At 39.2% G+C, this 20736-nt stretch overlaps 1 protein-coding gene across 1 annotated transcript in view; it reads left to right on the top strand.

Annotated features, from left to right (window-relative positions):
• Window positions 1-15572, top strand: part of LOC124154709 — a 96156-nt gene extending 80584 nt beyond the window's left edge. Inside the window, exons 26-31 of the mRNA XM_046528591.1 lie at window positions 2804-2941; window positions 3968-4210; window positions 4892-5060; window positions 5543-5757; window positions 6908-7055; window positions 14892-15572. Coding sequence (XP_046384547.1) covers window positions 2804-2941; window positions 3968-4210; window positions 4892-5060; window positions 5543-5757; window positions 6908-7055; window positions 14892-15085 — 1107 coding nt within the window. The 3' untranslated portion in view covers window positions 15086-15572. The remainder of the gene's footprint in view (window positions 1-2803; window positions 2942-3967; window positions 4211-4891; window positions 5061-5542; window positions 5758-6907; window positions 7056-14891) is intronic.
• The last annotated feature ends 5164 nt before the right edge of the window (window positions 15573-20736 follow it).

Genomic DNA, 20736 nt, shown 5'->3' with positions numbered 1-20736 from the left:
GGAACTCATAAAAATTTTGCTGAGATTTCATTCACTTGGATATTCTTTTGCACCATCTGCATCTTGATAAAGGCTATGGACTCAGAGATGCCCATTCTCTGCTTTGACTCCATAATCTATGGAAATCAACCATGTATGTTCTGATGAAATAATTATTTTGGAGTGGAGTCAGATTCCTGTGGAGGAGCTTAGTGGTACAGCAATGTTGTAACTCAGATCAGTGATATTATACCACTTTAAATAATGTGGTATCGTTGTGATCATTCTGATTGCAATGTAAAATGCACTTTCTTGCACCTGTATTAGATGTAGAGGACCGTGAAAGTGGTTTTATTTTTTGCTGAAATTCGTATTAAAACCATGTGATTTCAGTGTTACAGAAAATCTTGGTAGTGGTATTATAATGCTACAATTTTCCCACGTTTATAGGCGTTTTATTATTTTATGGTACACATTTCGTGAATACTTATACTATTATTATGCAATTTACATAACATTTAACACAATTTTGATTGTACAAAATTTCTGATAAAACTAAATGGAAGAAATGGTTCAACTTACATTGGTTTAAAGTATATGAATGGTTCAAGTATGTAGTCTTGGTGAATACGATTGGCCAACGGCAAATTCCAGAATTTTTGGATTGTCAAGTTTCTCTACACTAAATAAAGCCTTTAAAAATGCTACTATATTAGCAAAAACAACCTCCTCCTTCACTTTCTTTGACTGAGTGACTGTGTGTTCAAATGATAGCTGTGGTTTTGTGGGTCCCCTTCTTTCACACATTTCTGTGTATTGCTACTGACGTGCTTTAACAACATGTCACATCTTTCAAATTAAAATCTTTTATCACAAACTTTGCACAGTAATACTCTGTCTTTCACATAACATCCTTCTCAACTAAATTCACTTACCCTGGTGTGAATAGTATCACTAGCTTTTGGCATTTTAAAATTCCTATCCTTCGCTCGATATTTAAAGCTGGAACTACGATAAAAAAAAACAGTCCAACCGCAAAACACAACCTGTCATGATGGTGTTTTCCAACTGTGTGCTGGGTAGCTACGGTATGACCATAGTAGTGTATAACTTACAAAATGGCTGAAATGTTTCATGTCGTGGGTTCCCTTTAGATACCCCTCACCCAGGTGTTGAGGGAAGGTTGGACAGCAGCTAGATACAACAAAATCGCTTAGTTTTGATTACAGCTGTTGCCAATCCATCAGGAAAGGCAGTGAAAGAAGCACACATAACAAAACATAATTGGATTCAAAGAAACTTGAAAAATTATTTCCCATTCATCGATCCTGAAACATCTAGAATGAAACACTTTCTCGCCTGAAGAATTAGATATTAGATTTGGCCAATGTCGAAATGATTTTTTGCATTGTAGCTCAGTGAAGAGCCGAATATCCGACGATCCGTCTGCTAATAAGGAGAACCCCCTCTCCTCCTATTCTTTCTGTTCCTTCCTTCCCTTCCCCCAACTGCTAGCGCTTCGTGCCTTCAAATTACCATTCGTTTCTATGGATGTCTTTAAGCGAATCGAATCGCACAGTTGACAGCACGGCGCCGTTGATGGCCGCCGTGGTCACCACGGTGCCCCCTCGGCACCCATTTCAATCCGGCCTGGTGGTGCACCGTGCACGGTGTGAAATTCAGGCAGTGCTACATTGAGGCCGCTTAGTGACAAGCGACTTTCCGCTGGCCGCCGTTCACGTCACAACGCCGTGAAATTCAGGCCGCTTTCAGACAAGACAACTCTCTGCCACGCTGTGGGCTGTGCCGTGTACGGCGGCCCGGTCCCAGCCAGTGGCCTTGTTTAAGTCAACGAAATTGTTACATTAGACCCACACTCAAGGTTTTCCTGCAACAAGTTATCCAATAATGCTGTCTATTGCGTCGCAGAGAGTCACTGGAATTACTGCTCGGCATTGACGCGTACCGGGCGCATGAGCTTGTATTTCCGCTCTTCCAGGCTGCGTTAAATTTCTTTCCGCACATCTTTAATTCATAATATCTAATTCTTCAGGTGAGAAAGTGCCTCATTCTAAATATTTCCGGATTGATACATTGGAATCGAAGAGAGGGGCTGTGATAAACTTTAGGCAAATTCTGGCGGAGAAATCACTAGAGTGCGATATTACACGGAAGCATTTTATAAAAGATTAAACGACCCAATTGACCTTGGAATCGTAGTGAGATGAAGCAAATGATCGTTGGTTGCATTAAACAATGAAGGCTTAGGCTTTAATAAATTATGACTCATTAGATGCGAGTTTTTCGCTAATCCACCTGATATCACAATAAACGCAAAATTTCGTTTTTATTTGTTGATTTCGTGTTATTTCCCGTTATATCATAATATCGCATCTCGCAAAATTCATGGACCCCTAATTATATGTGATGGCATTGATCATAGTTCCTGATGATCGTACTTGTTTTCATTAGGCTGAATTAGGCCTCTTTATCATTTCCCATTTCCTAGTATACTGTGAATTACTAAAAGATAAAAATTTGGCTGCACTAGTAAATATTTTAGGATATGGTTCAGTGGAAAAATATATGAATTTCTGAATAACTAGTAATAAATGGGTTTGCCCTTTCCACAGGAACAAGTGGGGGCATTTATTCTAGATTGGGCTGGCCTTCTCTTTCCTTTTCATGGATATTTGAAGAATTGACTTTGATTTTACTTCCAGTTTCTTCTAGCAGTTTTGAATACTTTGTACTTAAAAGTGTGTATGTGAACTTGGAACTTGACTGTTTATCAAGTTCTGGATGATCCTTTTTGATTTTTCAGGGAGATGTGAGTGAAGTGTGCGAGAGCATGCAGAAGTTGAGGGAAAGAGTGATGAGCCAACCTTTCCTATTCAGAGGCTTGGAAGCTGTACAAATCATAGAGGAAAAACAAGATATACTGAGCATGTATCACTTGAGTGTAAGTATTTTGGGTGAAAATAAATGGTCTTCCCATTGTAAATTCAAAGAGGAGCTGAATAATAGAGCTGTGAGTTGCTTAGGTTCAATTAGAATGCACGAGGTGAATGGCCTTGCCCTGGACAAGGGCTTTTCACTGTCTTTCATCTTTCCTTCGTCACTTCTAAGCTGTGGTGCCGACTCAAAATTCATTATGGATATGAGGAAAAAGTGTCAGACTTGTCGATTTTCCCAGGAGTGTGCAGATATCGAGATTCGAGTTACCAGGGTTCTAATGTTGATCATATGACTCTTCTAAAATGCTTAAAAAAACTTAAACTCACTACTTATAAAATTTCCTGTGGCAAGATCCCCGGTTTGGGCCCCTCCCTCCCCCAATATTTTTCGTATGTTGGCATCCCTGCTTCTAAGTTTGGTTTGACGCAGCTCTCCACACAATCCTCGTATCAGGTAATCTTTTCATACCTAATTATTTCTTCTTTGACATAATTCTTTACCTGTTTCATTATTATAATATGTCCGAGGTCTTCTCTCTCCATTCTTGCCAACCACATGACCTTTGAAAATTGTCTTCACTTTCTTCAATTTTTTCTTTCTTCATTGCATATTAGGTTTTTGTAAGGGCCTCCCACTCTTCTAGGGACTTGCATGTTGCTCTCTTGGTTGGTTAATTCCATTATTTTTCCGACGTCCACTTTTGGATTACCTTTATCATTGATTTCTCTGCTACAGATGTATCTTTGCCATTTAGAAGCTGACTTCAGATATCAGTTCTGATGAATTGTTGTGTGCCGTACTGCTGCATGTCAATTTTCTGCTTTAAGTGAATCTTTCAGTTAATGCTGCTAATTTCTTTCTTGCTTCTTCCTTTGCTGGTTATTGTTTCCTAATTAAAAGAATTCATTCACCTCCTCCAGTGTTTATTTCCCTACTTTAATGTTAGTTTGGTCTTCTTCTCTTGTGCTGCATTCTTAAATCGTAGTTTTCCATTACAATGTGATTAATGGCCATTCGTGTTTCATTGAAGGTTCTTGGTGAGGAGTACTTGACTGTGAGCTACCCAGGTCAGTGTGGTAGCACTGTTTACGTGTGGGACAGTGTGGAGACCAGCTTTGTTCCCATTGGAACGTCGGAATTGGGCCCTCTCTTGGAATGGCATCCGCTTGGTTTCTCTGATGCTGATGTGGTGATCGTTGCCAAGTCTGGGGGAAGTGCAGACTGTGCGCATCGTGGATACAATCTGTGGCGATTTGTTCCTCCAGAACAGCAGGTTAGTTTAGAGAAAATCTTAGACTTGCTTCATTAACAATAAGAATTAGCCATTCCCTCTATATTATTGGTCCTGATTCTGGTTTGATTCCTAACATATGTTCTTGAGCCCACCTTGGTTCTTATCAAGTTTTTCACCAGTGTTTCATTTCCATTCGCTAATTTTTAAATGCAGTCTATGATTTTGGTCATTGTAGTGTAAAACTGACCAAAAATGAAAAATCAATTTATCTTAAAGTGATTGGATGCTTAGCGTTGCCCTATTTATAGTATGCAATGTCAATTATTATTGAGAGGTGTTTTTAAATTTGGTTTTAGACACATTACCTCAGTACTCACTCTTTGTGATTATGATCCTAATTATGGCTCTAATTATAATTTCAAGATCCTGTGAAACCAAAGAACTTAACTGAGCCTTCTCTATTTTCAGAAATATTGGGAGCAGGATGTTCTTTTCATTTTTTCTTTGCATCTGTGTGTGTAGTATTTTCTTTGTACCCATTTATCTTGAGCTTGTTAGTGAATATGTAGTCTGTTGGCTTTCCAAAATATTACTAAATATTCTCAAGAAAAACTTATTATCTGTAGTATAAACTGTTCATTAAAAAAACCATCATATGCAATATTTCCATCTTTCAGTTGTGTGTTTATTGGTTGAATATGAGCGTGTTATTCTTTACAGTTTAAGTATTCTCAAGCTCTGGGAGACTTCAAATCGACCAAAGTACTTCCAGTGGTAGGTTCTAAGAACAGTCTGCTGTACACACTAGGGGAAGAGAATGTTGTGACTGAATGGAGTCTCGATAATGATGGATTCTTGAAGGAAAGTAGGACTTGGAATGTCAGCGGAGGTATGTAGCTGTGATTTTATGGTGTGCTCAAGGAAGTATTTATACTTTCTATTTCTAGCTTATTTTAGAACTTTGGTCTGTCATAGAGATTTCATTTTTTTGACATGAGGCCTTTGTAATAACTGTGATGTTCAAATAGCATCTGCCCTAACTCACTCCCTTGTGAAAATTTTTGTTGAGCATGTGGTTTAAAATCTGAAATGCCCGTGAAATCCTATTACTATTGTGGGATAAATCTGTGGAAAGTCTGTGAAAATAATTACCATCTTTGTGAAATATTAGAAGTTGATCAATAATCACCATTGCATGCATCAATACATAATTAATTTTTACTGTAAAATTGTGGTTAACTGGCTCGCATTAATGGGTTCCATTCTCCCAGTTTCTTTAGGGCTAGGGAGATTAATTGGTAATTAGGGCCACATATGAATTGCCGTATGCATTACTTCATGTATAACATTATGGGTTATGTTTTATTCCAGAATATCTCTCTCTGATGCAAGGGGAAGACTGGGTGGTAAGGGTTGTCACCGATGATAAAGAGATCATTGATTTGAATGGCACTGCTTTTGCTCACCTTCCAGAAATTTATTCCTTAAAGGATTATGAAACACTAATTATTTCTGAAGAGTTAATGCTGGGGGCCTACCCAGTACATGAGAAAGCAGCTATTGAAGGAACTGCTGACAGTATTAAGGTTTGTTATCCATTATCGCCATATGCCAACAGTTGGAAGATTGGCTTGACTTAGCTCTCCACTTTGCCCTCTTGTTAATCCTGAGTTTCCAAGAACCATTCAACAGTGGCTGTGTTATGCGCCATGTGCAGCAGTGTGATGACAGACCTGGAAAAGTGGTTTGCAACAAAGTATGCAGCAAAACACTTTGCGATGTCAGTGACTACAAGGTCAGACACCATGCCATGCAGTATGTACCTTCGTGAACAAATTACCAGGGAGGCAACTGCTGCAGAGTGTGGTTCTGTGAGCATGTAGCGAGATCGTGCCCCCTCAAAGTTTATGATGCTTGCAAATAAGTTGCGTGGAGCTCTTGTAAAGGCAACCCCCACACAATCACACTTAAGTGCACCACTTGTGTGGTTTTTGGGAACCAGGGCTTTAGCTATAATGAGTGTCATATTTACATATTTTTTCTCTTTTACATCCTCGTAAACCAGTCCTGCGTAACTCATTCTGGGCCAACGTTTGCCTTTGCCTATTGTCATGATCCATGCATTGCTGCCGTAAAGAAACGTGTTCCACTTGCAGCATCTGATGTTTCCTTACTTTCATGATTGTATTCTTGGCTCTAGATTTCTCGCTATGAAGAAAGCCCCCTTTGCCTGCGCTATTGTACTATTTCCTACTTGCTTTAACAGCACTGTTTACTTGGTTTCCTAGGTAGCAAATCTCTTTTACCTCCTCATGCTTTTGTTTTCCATCGTAAATTTTAGTTCTGGTCTTCTCTTTTCTGCTGCCTGCTAATATCTTAGTTTCCTTATTACATATTGATTTTAAGCTGTTATCTGGCATTTGTCTTTTCCATTTTTATAGGTCTTCTGCAAATCCCTATCTGTTTTGGCAATGACTGCTTTGTCATCAGCAGTGGCAATTTACCCTTTCCCTGTGGATATTGACTCATTAAGCCTTCACTTGGTTTTCTTTGATGGCTTTCTCAATTCATGTATTCTATATTATGGAGGATACCCTGTCACAATCCTTTCATTATTCTAGCTTCTTCACACCTAGGTTCAGGTTTAATTTAGTTTTTTTACATTATCGTCCTTAGTTAAAATGTGATCATCATTTTGTGTGCCTCTGTTTTCAACATCATTCTTATTATGCATAGGTTTTCAACTTGAATGATGGCAACTTGTTCACTGCAATCCCTGCTATTAAACCATCGTCAGTGGTTGCTGTCAACTTTGGCTATAGAAGACAGAAAATGTTTGCATTCCTTGAAGATTTTAAGACTCTTAAAATGTTTGAATTTAAAGGTAAGTCTGAAACAAATCATTTCAGATGCACGATTATCATGGGTGGTTTGAAGTTGTTGTGGGTAGGGGGTGGGAGGTTCTCTAATATCTGCTATTCACTAGTCTAGTCTAGTAACCTAGGTAGCAGAGGTCCTTTTTTCAAGTTCACTTTAGGTATTGTTTTCCTTATCTCTTGCAGATTTTATCAGAAGCTTGCAATGTTCTGTTCTTTCAGATTTTTTTTTTTTTTACTTGTACGAGTCTGTAAAATCTAGATTATTCTCTTAGGTGCAGAGTTTGGCATCTCCATTGTTAGTTACAGTTTAGTTATTTTTGGCAGTGTGTAGTGGAATCAGCTTGTTATGGAGGCATGTACCGATGGAATGCAGACTTGGATATGTATATCCATGGTTATTTTACTATGAATACATCACATCTATGCTCAGCAGTGACATACCCCCTACCAAACCAATTAATTTGCAGGAATGTGAATGACATCACTATGCATGCTTAGCAGATTGTTTAGTGTAGACGATGATGATGTTGTTTCATTGAAATTGATGATGAAAGTCTTGAAAAAGTCTTGAAAGTTAAAAAAGATAAAGAAGTCTACCAAGGTTTTACCACCCTTCATCGTTTTCATCTGCAGAAACATATGGGATATGCTATTTCACATAACTTCTGCAAAACGTGCAGGAACAATAAACATAAAGTGGAAGCATTTGAGGAATTAAATTACCGCAATGTGGTTTTATCATTAATTGATTGAATTTTCAGCAGAAAATACCAAAAAATAGAATGATCACATAAATGCACAAAGTACCGTAAGTTGGGGCGAGTTCGGACACTTTTTTATAAATAATCATTATTCCTGCATCGAAATATTTACCGAAAGTCGTGAAAATCGAAATTAATAATATATTAACCTTTGAAAACTTCATGTTAAAAATAAATTGATGTAGCTTTATTTTTACCTACGAAAAATATTCAATAGCTTTATTCAAACACGCGTCACGGAGTGGGGCGAGTTCGGACACGCGCAAGATAATGACGTTTTCATTCATAGTAATATTTTTTTGTGACAATAGGAGATCATTTATTCATTAAAACGTGTTCTTATATCAATAATAACAATGAATTAATATTTTCCTTTTGTTACAAGACTTAAAACATATAACTTTTAGTTTCTTGTTTCCATCGGAAAAATATAGAGATCGAAAAATGTTACAAGCGCTGCATAGGTGGTTGTTACCTAGTTACTCCTATTTTTAGATTTTAATTCTAGTCATAAAATGGTAAAATGGAATACATAATTTATAAATGCATCCAAAAAATTTGCTTAGTGGTAAAATTATTACTAATTTAACGTCTAAATTAGGCCGGCAGGGGCGTAAGATTTCGCAGGTTTGGAAAGAGATGTTGATGAAAACGGGAATGCTTAAAAATGATATATTACAAAATAAATCAGCTTGACGTCACATTTTTATTGATGCAATTTAAAACAAACAATAAAATAATCTCTTCATTTATTATCACAAGTCTAACAAAAGAGCTCGATCTTTTAGCAATGACGCAACTTTGACACTTTAGGAATTGGACACTTTAGGAACTTTGACACTAGTTCAAATGTAAAAATAAAACATAGAACATCTTTATAATAACATTTATGAGTGCAAGAATTATTCAACAGCATCAATGTCAGTTAACCCACTAAAAACGAAGCGGCCCCTTCGCAAGTCCCTCGGCGCAGCCAGCTGACGAACAATTTGCGCTCTGCAAACTATAGACTCATCCTCAACGTCGGGGAAACAGAAATATGTCTCCTTCACTGTGGTTTTTTTCCGAAGGAACTGCACTCTGATTCGTTCATTGGAACAGACTCCTACAACTTTTCCCACAAAAAACCTGTCACGCTTATCCGTCTCAAACTTAACCAAGAGGAATGAATTTTTAGGAATAGAGCCGGGAATTTCAAAATGACTTTCCTTAGATATATTATTATTTTCCGAGGCCAAAGAAAAAGAAGCACCTGCAGATGAATTCCCCCCCGGTGAAACTTCTTCCATTTCTTCAACTAATGAACCTTTCATGCACTCAGCGCTAACACTTTTCCCCGGCTGAACATGAAGCCTTTTCCCCCCCTTGATTTTTTTTCTACATTTAATTGTACACGAGATGATGCAAGCCATTGCAAAAATGCATCTGACCATGCGATGCCTCCGGCGGAATTGACCGAATTTTCCTCCGGATTCAAAGAAGGAACTTTGTTTATTACTCGACTTTTGTCGAATGGGAAAATTCCTGCAGCTCTAAATCCAGCACGAACGTTGCCAGACAGGGAAGGTCCAATTGAGTCGAAGGCAGATTTCAATAATCTCGGAAACTCACTTTTAGGAAGAACTCCATGATTTTTACGCTTCCACCCATCAAGACATTTGCGCCATGCGATTTTAAGTGGCCTAAAAAAAGCAAGGTCGAGAGGCTGGCATAAATGGGTCGCATTAGGAGGGAGCATTACAAAATTTATTCCCATAACTTCGCACAGCCTAATTACCTCTAAGGAGAGGTGACTGGAAAGATTGTCTCCTATCAAAACTTTTGGCCCCAGCCTATTTTTGAAAAATGGCACGCACGTTGTAGTGAACCAGTCTTCAAAGGATGCAATGTCAAACCATCCGCTGCTATTTCGGTTAAACCTTGATCCTTCAATTCCACCTTCTACCCAAGTTGGATATAAGTGTACAGCTTTGTACACTGTGTACGGTGGAAGCAATTCTCCGCTTGCTGATGCTGCGATCATCACAGAAACACTTGTTTTGCTTGTGTCCTTGATGACTGATGGGTGTTTCTCTCCCCTCCTAACAATCACGCGAGATTTTCCAGGATCGTCACTAAAATTCGTTTCATCGTAATTAACGATGTTTTCTGGAGGAACACCATCCAAAACCACTTCCAAATTTTTAAAATAATTTAGAAGCACTTCTCTAGTCACTGATGCACGGACCCTTTTAATGTTTTCACCGAGTCGCACTGTAAGTTCTCTGTCTCGCCATGAAACCCCGCACCCATTCCATTCCCGGACAGTTATCTTTAAATTTTTTTTCATTCCATCCCACCCTATTTAAATAATCCTTTACCACTAACTGGAGGTCAATGGGACGTAAAGGAATCCCCCACTCTTCGCATTTCAGAATCCCTTTGGTTAGCTGGTCCTCTTCTTCAGTTGATAGCACCGTTTGTCCCCCAGACTTTTTCGGGTGATTTCCTTTGAGTCTATCGTGGACTGTTGACTTTGGGACTCCAAATTCTTTGCTTGCAGTGCGTAGCGTCATGCGTCCACATTTTACGGCCTCAATTGCCTTTTCAAGTTGCCGCTCATCTTGCACGCGGAAGCGCCGGCCTCCAATCACCCTTACGTAGTTTCTCACCATTTCGCCTGCGAGCTGCATGAAATCGAATAATGCGTTCTAGTAAATACAATATTCATGATAATTAAATGAAATTTGTTGTATGTTATGTGAAGCTATGCAGCTTCAAAAGGTAATTAATCTCATGAAAATCGGAAGCACTTACCAAACAGCAAAGTAGTTTCTTTTCGGCGATAAGAAGTTCCACCAAACTGTTGCGCCGCAAACTAATCGGTTTGACTACGGCGAGGAGCATCAGATCCGCTGCATTTATACGCAATACGCTACATTGTATCATTTTCCGTCTGGGAGACATAATTTCACTGTATAACAATGTGACTTTCGGAAGAAAACACAATGTAAGTATGGGCCGGCGCGATCGTCCGAACTCACCCCGCATGTCCGAACTCGCCCCAACTTACGGTACATAGAAAAGTGGCTTTAAAAGATTAATGCTTTGGAGGCCATAATACATAGGTAATTTGGTGAAGGGAAGCAACCAAGCACAGAGCACACTCACTCAACAAAATCTACATCTACATCTACATCTACATAATACCCCGCAAGCCGCCTAAAAGGCGTGTGGCAGGGGGTGTTAGGACACCAGCCGTTTACAGCTATTAAAAAAAAAAAAAAGAAGAAGTGCTCTAACGAGGTTGGGACAAGCGTTTATTAAAGTCCTTTATTGTTCGGGGGAAAAACGAATTCTTATATCTATCCGTTCGGCTAAAAATCTCTCTTAATTTATCGCTTCTGTCGGACCTGGAAATATAGTGTGGCTCTAAGATTATGTTCTCTGTGTCGCTCTTAAATATATCCATTCTCAATTGCTCAAGCAATCTAAGCCTAGCGCGCAGCCTCCGAGTCTCCAACGGCTCCCAGCCTAATTCGCTTAACATCTGGGTAACACTGTCTGTACGCCCGTAGCGGTTTTTGACGAAACGCGCAGCCTTCCTTTGTATCTTATTCAGCTCGCGGATTAAGTCTTTCTGCACTGGATCCCATACACTCGCTGCATATTCAAGGTGCGGTCGGACGAGAGCGAAATAGCACCTTTCTTTTACTTTCTCATCCGAAAATCTTCCCACAATACGCTTGACGAATCCTAATTTCTTCAGGGCTATGCCGCAAATATTCTTTATATGAGTTCCCCACGTGAGGTTCGAGGTTATCGTAACTCCCAGGTACTTCACTTCGTCTGTTGCCTTTATGTTAATGCCATCCACTGCATAAACATTGTTAGTGTTGGACCAATTCCGCAAAAAATGTACCGCCATGCATTTGCTCAGATTAAGTTCGAGTCCCCACTCTTGACTCCACAAATGAACGTTGTTTAAGTCCGATGATAGATTTTCATAGTCAGAGTGATCACTAATTTCGCGGTAGATGACAGCATCGGTAGATGACAGCAAAATGGTGACCATCAGCATGTTTTATACCTAGTTTTCAGATGCCAGGGTCTCCACAAAGCAATCACGCTGCATATATCTAGTGCTCTCAAATTTTATTAGATTTTCAAGATTTTAAATTTAATCCCAGGAGATATCTTCTTGGCTCCGTTGTGGAGTCACCATCATTATAAGTCTAAAATTCTGGTTGCATGGTAAGTGTCTTCATTAATACCCATTTATGAGATTGTAATACTGCTGTGTATGGCTTCCAGATGGTAGCTTTGTATTAATACCCGACATTTTTTTCTAGTTCCACATAAGCTAGCAAGCAAAAATACTTAATATGTATCTCGGTCACAATCTCGTCACAAGTACAATAGGGTGGTTTCCTATTATTTTTTTATTGCCTAAATCAAAAGATTATTACTCCTCGAGTACGTATTTCACGCTTTTAGATTTTTAAATGACGATTTCTATTTTACGCGATTAAATGAAAAGTGAAAAATTTCAAGCGCAAGAAAACGCGATGGGTAAGTATGAATGCCGGGAAAAACTCTGCGTGACGTCGTTCTGGTTCCCGCTGCCGCAAGTGAGGTGACCTTGAGGCGAGTTGAGCGCTGATACGACGTAGGCTGCTAGCGGGTAGCTGAGTATCCTGCTGGCTGGTAGCGCTTGGCTTAAATAAGGATTATTAATACCTTATCAAATGAAGAAAACTTTCTGACCTTAGCCAGTTTTAATAAGTGATTATTAAGACATGTTTCCCTGAGCTCTGCTCCTCATGCATGCATTGGTAACCTCAGACGGTATAACTCCTATCTTCTCGTATAGAAACTAGGTCCCTGTGATGTCACGTGGAGTGGCATCGCATGGGCGCCAATCTGGCCTTTTTCAAATGAGGATAAAAATTGACCACTGTCGTTCGTTTAAACTGGTATTTCTAAAACCAAATAACTTGTATATTATGATTACAGTAATGGTGGGTAACGAATCGCAATCAATGCCTTTCGTTTTCTTTGATGAAGGAAACTACCCTATTGTGATTATCATATGGAAGTAGAGGCTCTAGGTTGGAAGGTTTACTAATGTTGCTAATATGTACATACTTCCTAAATTGTTAAAGAGACAATCATTGGGAAAAATCCTATGAGAGATGAACATTTAAAATCTTTGTATTGGGAATACGTCCAAAGAGAGGGAATTCAAATGCCGAAATAAGTTGGACTTTTTTGATTGACTTCATCAATTGTCGATGGGAGGAAAAAGGGTGTTTGCTCACTGATGGCTGGACGAGTGAAGTGGGGGTTGACACCTGCTGGTCCCCTCCCTGTTGATGATTGACTAAGTCAGTCCAAAAACCTATTTTGGTAATATTTTCCTTCCAACTTGGATTAGCATTTGGATTTGATATCTGTGGACATATGTATTCACTTGAGCCAATTAGTAGTGAGCTCACATTCATGATTACTCTGTATTGGGAAGGATATTTTTCCTGAAGTGCAAGGTCAGGAAATAATTCTTATTTTTATGATGAGCTACTGATTAATCTGAGTTTTAGGTGACATTTTTTTATATGTGGAGTCATTACGTTTCAGGCTGTCTTGTGTGTGTGGGGTAAGTGGGGGCCCAAGGAATCCAGTTTAATCCGTTAGAAAACGAGGGTGTGGTCAGATTGCTCTTGATTTAGCATTTAATTTGAGGAATGTGCTTTTCAATGGTGATTGAAACCGTGGATCGCGATAAAAGACCTCTTGGGATGAAAAATTACCTTTATGTAATGATGGGATGGGATGGTAAGCTCTGGAGAAGACGCAGGGGTGGCTCAGCTAAACAGCTAAATGTAATTTCTATACATGAAGTGTGTGTGTGTGTGGCACTTTTCTGTGTTCTTCAGAAGAATGATGCCTAGATGGTGTCTAGTATGCATTAATTTTTGTCATTAATGTCCTAGAGCCATGAAGCTAAGTTTTTTAAGTGGTTAATTTGATTTTTTGCTAATGTATTGCACAAACTGGCTCTTGAGTCCTGGAAACTCATATTCACTGGTTTCAAAGTAGTTATCATTGGATTTTGTTAGCATACTCTCCTCTGCAAATGAAATGATGTGGGCTAGAGAGGTTTTTCCTAGGCATAAGAGTGGATCTCTGATATACCCAATGGAGGGGATGGGAAATGACCGCATCCTAAGTGCATAATTACCTCAGGCATGCCACAACCCATCTTAGTGAGGGACCTTTATACAACCCTTACTCATTTTCCATCACTCTAGTGCAGTAAGATTTCTGTAAACTAATAGCATTTTTGATGTATTTTTGAACAAACACCTCATGTGTAAGTGAAAATATTCAACATGGTACAGACCAATTTGGTACACATTCAGTCCCTACAATTTTTAGGGGAAATTCTAGCATTGAAACAAATTGATTCAACAAAACAGAATGGTATTTTTTATCTTTGGTGCTAGGCTGTAATATTTTTATTCAGTATTTTCATATATTTTTTTCTTTTCATGTGTGGTCAGACTTACTTATTTTCTCAAATATTAGTGCTAAAATTTGGCTGTCATAGGAAAATGATTCTGAATTAAAAGTCAGATGGGAAGTGAGTTTTTAACATGTATTTTTCGGGGACTATAATTCACGAAAACGTTAAAATTCATATATCAGTCGATGTTAATGGCTGAAATTTTTTGAAAAAATTGATTGAACAGAACAATACAAGGTGCCACTTTTATACTAAAATCAATGATAGGTAGAGGATATTTCTGTTGAAATATAACTTTTAATGCTCTAGCGGCTGTATTAACAGCATGAATAAGTGGCAAACCTGATCTGTGGAAGGGTTGAAGCTCATGGATGGGGTTACAAATTTCCCCTCAAGCATTTGCACAGTAAACTTCTTAGTACATACAGTGAGACTTGAGGGTTATTACTATATTTATTTTATAGCGATCCTTTGCTCCATGTTTGTGATGATCACTTCTACCACAGAATGCATGAGTGAGTATTCCATGTAGCCTGCTTTGGCATCAATTTATTTTGTCATTCTTTATTCCGTAGGAGCCATTGGTTTTGTTGAATACCTATCCATTCCTGCCAGAGGTTTTGGGCTGCTATCTTTGCCTCTTAAGGCAAGGAATCAGTTTAGTCGTCACAATTTCATCTTGTTGCAATCTGCCAGGACCATTACAGTATTTGAAGCAGAGATGTATGGAGACCCAGTGTATGGCGTGCAAGATTTAACTTGCCCCTAAGACTGTGTAGATATCTTTTAATTCATTGTTACTCCAGTTTAAATCTTGATGATTGTTAACTTCTTATTGTTATGTTTGCATTCTCATGTTATAAGATGAATTTATTGTTTAAATATTTTTGGAAATTTTTATTGTGCTAATTAGCTGTTGCATCTGCTTTTGTAAATTATTATTTCCATTGTTGGATATTCTGTATTGATTTTACGCTCAAGCAGCTTAGTGATGTGAGGAGATGCCAAATGAGTCAGTAAATAGTCGGGAGTCTGTAAGCATGGAGTATTTGATTTTGTTTTTAGTTCTGTAGTTTTTAATCTTTGTATAGATAAATACGGAGTCTTCTGAAAAGATGCAGAAATGTGTGAACACTCATTGTATATTGTATTTCACTCTTGCTCATGCGTTTATCTTGCAGAATGAGGATCGCCATTATCCAATTTCCATTTATGTACATATTTATTGAATACTAATTTATTTTTATAGAAACTTATTTCTTCTTGTGAAAGAAGGCTCGAGTTTTTTAAACATCCTACCAAAAGAACACTACCCTTGTAATAAATGAGTTATGATGGAAAAGGAAGACGTCATGATTTTGCAAATGGCTTCCAATTAATGAATCATTGGGACGTCATTGAGGAGGCCCCAGTCTGTCTTATGGAAGCTTGATTTATGTTGTCGCTTACTCAGCATTTTAATTGGGTTTCAGAAATGTTACAGTGATGAGTGTAGAGATATCAATTTATTTCCAGTGTTTGCTCTCACGAGGAATGGCATTGAATTCCATTAGTTACATCATTATGAATATAAATTTCTGTTTACAGCGCTAATGGCAGCATATATTGCCGTGAAATTTGGATTACTCCACCATTAGCAATGCAAGTGGCGACTATAGTGAACACACATGTAAATGCACAGTGGGTGATAGCACATGTAACGGTGTAACTCCCCTCGGTGCTGACGCTAGGCGTCGGAGTATCACTATAGGAAAAAACCCTCTTGGGCTCTTAGTGTCTTGCAGTGAGTTTTGGCCACAGTTTTTAGTGTTGTTTTGTGTTGGAGAACAATTAGTTGCTGGTGCCCACTAATATTTATGAAATAAATTTTAGCTTGATGATTCAAACTGAAGGTTTGTTGGATAGGTGAGGGTAGAATCCACCTTGCCACAAGCATGTGATTCTACACATGCAGGGCCACCTTGCTCTTAACAGTAGGATGACGGCAGGGGTCATTTGACCCATTTTCAGAATTCAAATTAATTTTTCTCATACTATTAAAATATTTTTTTATATTTTGAAACTGTTTCTTCATTCTGGTCTAAATTTTGATAAATTAGCGCATGTTCAACTATAATGTTTTGTTTTTAATTTTTAGGACAAGTTACCGTATAAGCGTGTGTAAGAGGCGCACCCCTATTTTGAGCATCAGAGCTATGAAGAAAAAAAAATTTGCGGCATTTTTTTTATACTATCGCGCGGTGTTGCAGACGTACGCCTGGAATTTCGACAGTTATCGAAATTTATTTTGATAACTGCGGCGGTAATAGCGGCATAAGAGGGAGTAGAAAGAGTTCCGATCCTCTCTTCGCATGTGCCGTTGCTCTACGATGCCTGTCCTATTCACGAAGAATTTTTTTTAAATGCTCTCGCAGGAGTATTGCAATAGAATTGCAGCCGTGGAAAATTTTAAGGCAAAACACGACAGGCACATAGCATGAACCTTCCCAAGAACTTGGACAACAATCGGGGCAATCTCAGTGCCGTAGGGTAATAACCACGTCGTAGATTTAACGGAACCACACTCAACCCTCCATCAGCCAATGCCTCTACCGTTTTTTTTTTCCTTTCCGAGACCCCACAGGAAAATAGGAAAACATCAAGTTACAGGGGAACAATGGAAACTTGTTTCATCCATACCCCATCTCACCAACTGACCTTGATCGATCTCCCAGTTTATGGAGGCCAAATGCTAGGTGAGTCATCTCCTGACCCCGAAGATATCTCGATAGCTTTCAATAATTGTATGACACTCACGAGGTTCAAAAAAAGAAAGAGATTTAACGCGACGCATATCTGACAGAATTTAAGTTTTTTCAGCTCTAATTATTTGACACAAAGATGTATAGTTACAACAAGGCTACTAATATTCAAAATAGTCCAAACAGGACAATTTCGGAAGAAACAAGCGTAGCATAAGCGCATTCAAACAAGATGAGACGGACCGGAAACTTTAGGCAACGCAAACTGCGTATATCACATTGCTGCGCCTTCGCCCCTTCGCTTTGAAGGCAACGACGACGTCATATGCAAGATCGGACGTGTTCTTCCCGTGCTCCTTCGCTCATAGCCTCGTAGCTTGAAATACGGAGGGGAGGGAGCGTGCTCCTTCCCCTCCGTTTTTCGTTGCTTGCTTCGAAGACGGAGGGATCGCGCTCCTTCCCCTGGACCTCTCCTTCCGCGCTCTTCACTTATAAGCATTTCTGATTTCTTCCATCCACAATTTAGTCCAACAATGAACACACTCGTTCGAATTTTTTAAAGCACAGGTTTTGATATAATATAATTTTCAGTTGCAATAATCCTCATATTAGCCTCTGAAGATGATTTTTGGAAAATCAGGTCCTCAGCGTAATGGAAATTACTCGGCAAGACAGATATTGACTTTTGACCAGGAATATCATTCAAAAATATGTGTTTCTCTACGTTTGATAACCGATTACTCTATGCAGTATAAATGCCGCGGGATGCCCACTCGTGGCAGTGAATTTAGTGCGCCCTCCGGAGCGAAAAACCCCCGTGCGATCTTTTCCATGTTCACCTCTGGGGTACCGACGTGACGGCGCGATGCTTACAAGAAAAGCAAACAGGAGCATTTTAAAAATACGTCGCTAAGGGAGAAACTCCCCTGCCTGCCGCTTGTTTTTGACCTAGGATTACAGATGACTGACTCGCACTGAAAACCAAGGCCACTCAGTTCCCCTTAGACTTGCGACCTGTGAAGGGGAGGGGGAAGATAAGAAGTTTGTGTAAGAGGCGCACCCTCATTTTTGGCTGCAATTTCTGGGAAAAAAGGTGCGCCTCTTACACGCGCTTATACGGTATACCTATAAGGACAGCAGGGGGTCATTTGACCCTCAACTTATTTTCACACTCATTTCTACTTTTTTTCTTTTCCGTGGGATCTTTTGCACTACGTGTGCCATGTAATCAGCAAGAGGCTAGTATGATATTTGATTTCCTTGATTTTGCACTTCCAATACCTGATTCAATGCTGGTTTCATCTCATGGGCTCCTACCTGTATTTCAGAACCTAGGGATAGTGACTTTTTGCACTCAATCTTTTGAAATTGTACGGTCAGCAAAGGGAAATAAAACGTTCTGTTGCTACTGCGCATGAAATTCATGCAATTATAATATTTTTATTTTGTATTTTTTTTCTTTTCAATTATTATGATATTGCGCACACCGGAAAATCACAGGTATCTCATGAGTGTTGTCCATCAGCCAAGATTCAGAGCTCTTACATACATATGTGTATTACACCCATGCCACGTATAGCGCAATTCCGATATAGTGCAAATTAGTTCTTCGGGGAAACATCCCAATGCAGTGTAGCCCAATCAAAAAAATTTAACGCTCTCATGATAAAACGTTAACTTGCGCTAAGTACGCACAAAATTGCTATAATTTTACGCATATTAATAGGACTGCTTGCCTCAAATCTTTTTGGTTTATACATTATTCGAAATCCATTGCTGAGCAATGGCCAAAACCTTTACTCGTCATTGAGTCCATTTAGCCGGCCTACCGAAGTAATTTATCTCTTCTCCTTAACAGAATGACAATAGCTAATTTAAATCATTAATTATTTTTGGAGCTAGTGGAAATGAGTTATAAGAAAGCAATACGGTTTGAGACGTAATTTATGTCATCATAGGTTATCGGGCGATTGACTTCCAGGTAAAGGGTCTACGCTTAAGCCCTTAAGGTCATTGGTAATCACGGGGGAGAAATGGAGGGGTGGCCGAGTTGCGTTTGAATAGCATCAACACACAAAAGGGTCCGCTATAGAGTCTCAAATACAAAAGATTCGTTCCCTCTCAGCAGTCGTAGGCCCTCTGCGTCTTAGGAATACAGTTCAGCAGTAGAAGGTGATTTTGATAGACCCATATGGAGTAAAAACCAAGATAAAAATGGCAAAAAAATAGGAATGTGGGTAGAAAAATCAAGAAGTTATCAAGGAAAACTATAAACCTAGAAGAGAAATTGAAAGAGGTCAATTGCTTTGAAAATGGAGAGCATCAAAGGGATATTGCACGGAACTTTAAACTCACGATGCCTTATTCTGAATAAAGACAGTTTAAACAGCAGTGACCTCAGCTGCACCAACTTCAACCAAGCGGTCAACACATACGGAAAGTTCATTGTGAATCTGTACAAAAAGGCGAGGGTGGTAATCGCTCCGAGACAGTGGCGGCGACTCCATGGGGGCTGAGGGGACCCGAGCCCCCCCTAAAAATTCGTTACAAATGTGAGGAAAAAATGTATCATGCTTGTCAATTTTCCTCTGAGTGTCCAGATATTGAGATTCGAGTGATCAGGGCTCTAATGTTTATCATATGACTCTTCTAAAATGCTTAGAAAACTTAAGAGTTCACTACTTATAAAATTTATCTGGGCAAGGTCCTCGGTTTGGGCTCCCCCAAAATTTTTGTAAGTCGGCATCCCTGCTCCGAGACATTTAGTGAAAACTCCGGTTGGTTTCAGTTTTTACACGGCAAGCAGGTATTTTCAATGCGGCGATAACAGGTGAATCTGCAAGTGTTGATTGCCTAGTCGCCGCAACATTTTCTGATGAACTCCAACCTGCGATTGAAAGTGGCTCCTTTCTTCCTAAACCAGTTTTTAGTGCTGACCGGACGATATTGTTTGGAAAAAGTATGCAAATTCGTTCATTCATTTTCAGGGAAGGAAAACTGGGTCAGATTTCAAGGCATTTAAAGACCATTTAGCTGCTAATGCCTAAGGGGACTTCAAAATAAAGCAAGTTATGATTTTACATTCACAAACTCCGCGAGCAATGAAATGGTATTCAAATTAGCAAAAGCCTGTTATTTGGATGAGCGAAAAAGGGGCCTCGATGACACAGTAATTGTTTTTAGGTTGGTTTGAAAATTTGCCAACTGCCGGCAATGCATAGTACGAATTTTTTTTACATGAACAAAAGTCTTTGAATGCATGTCTACCATCTTTAAAGCTATTTTAACTATAAATGTTTACATGAAAAAGGTTTTCTAAGGCTATTAATAGGAATATAAATGGTTTAGAGGAAATTCAATTCCCAACACCTATGCTACCAGGAACACATCCCTATCTTCCCATTGTTAAAATGCTCTCATATAACGCAAATTCGTATAGCGCAAAGACCCCAAGGAACGCATCCCTTGCGCTATACGAGGAATGGGTGTATTTTCCATCAATTTCAAGTCATGTTTTTGAATAACTGTTTCATTTTTCTGTCCTGATGGCATTGCCACTTTGCCGGTAGTCCCGCCGTAGTGCCGCTGTAGGGTTTGGGGCAGGTGGACTGTATGCTGCGCTCTGGGGAAAAATCCTGGCTCCTTTTGGACGAGCGGAGGAATTGGGTGGGCAGTAAAA

Source organism: Ischnura elegans, chromosome 2 (genome assembly GCF_921293095.1).
Source record: "Ischnura elegans chromosome 2, ioIscEleg1.1, whole genome shotgun sequence".
NCBI lineage: Eukaryota > Metazoa > Arthropoda > Insecta > Odonata > Coenagrionidae > Ischnura > Ischnura elegans.
This window is presented reverse-complemented; position numbering and strand designations above follow the sequence as displayed.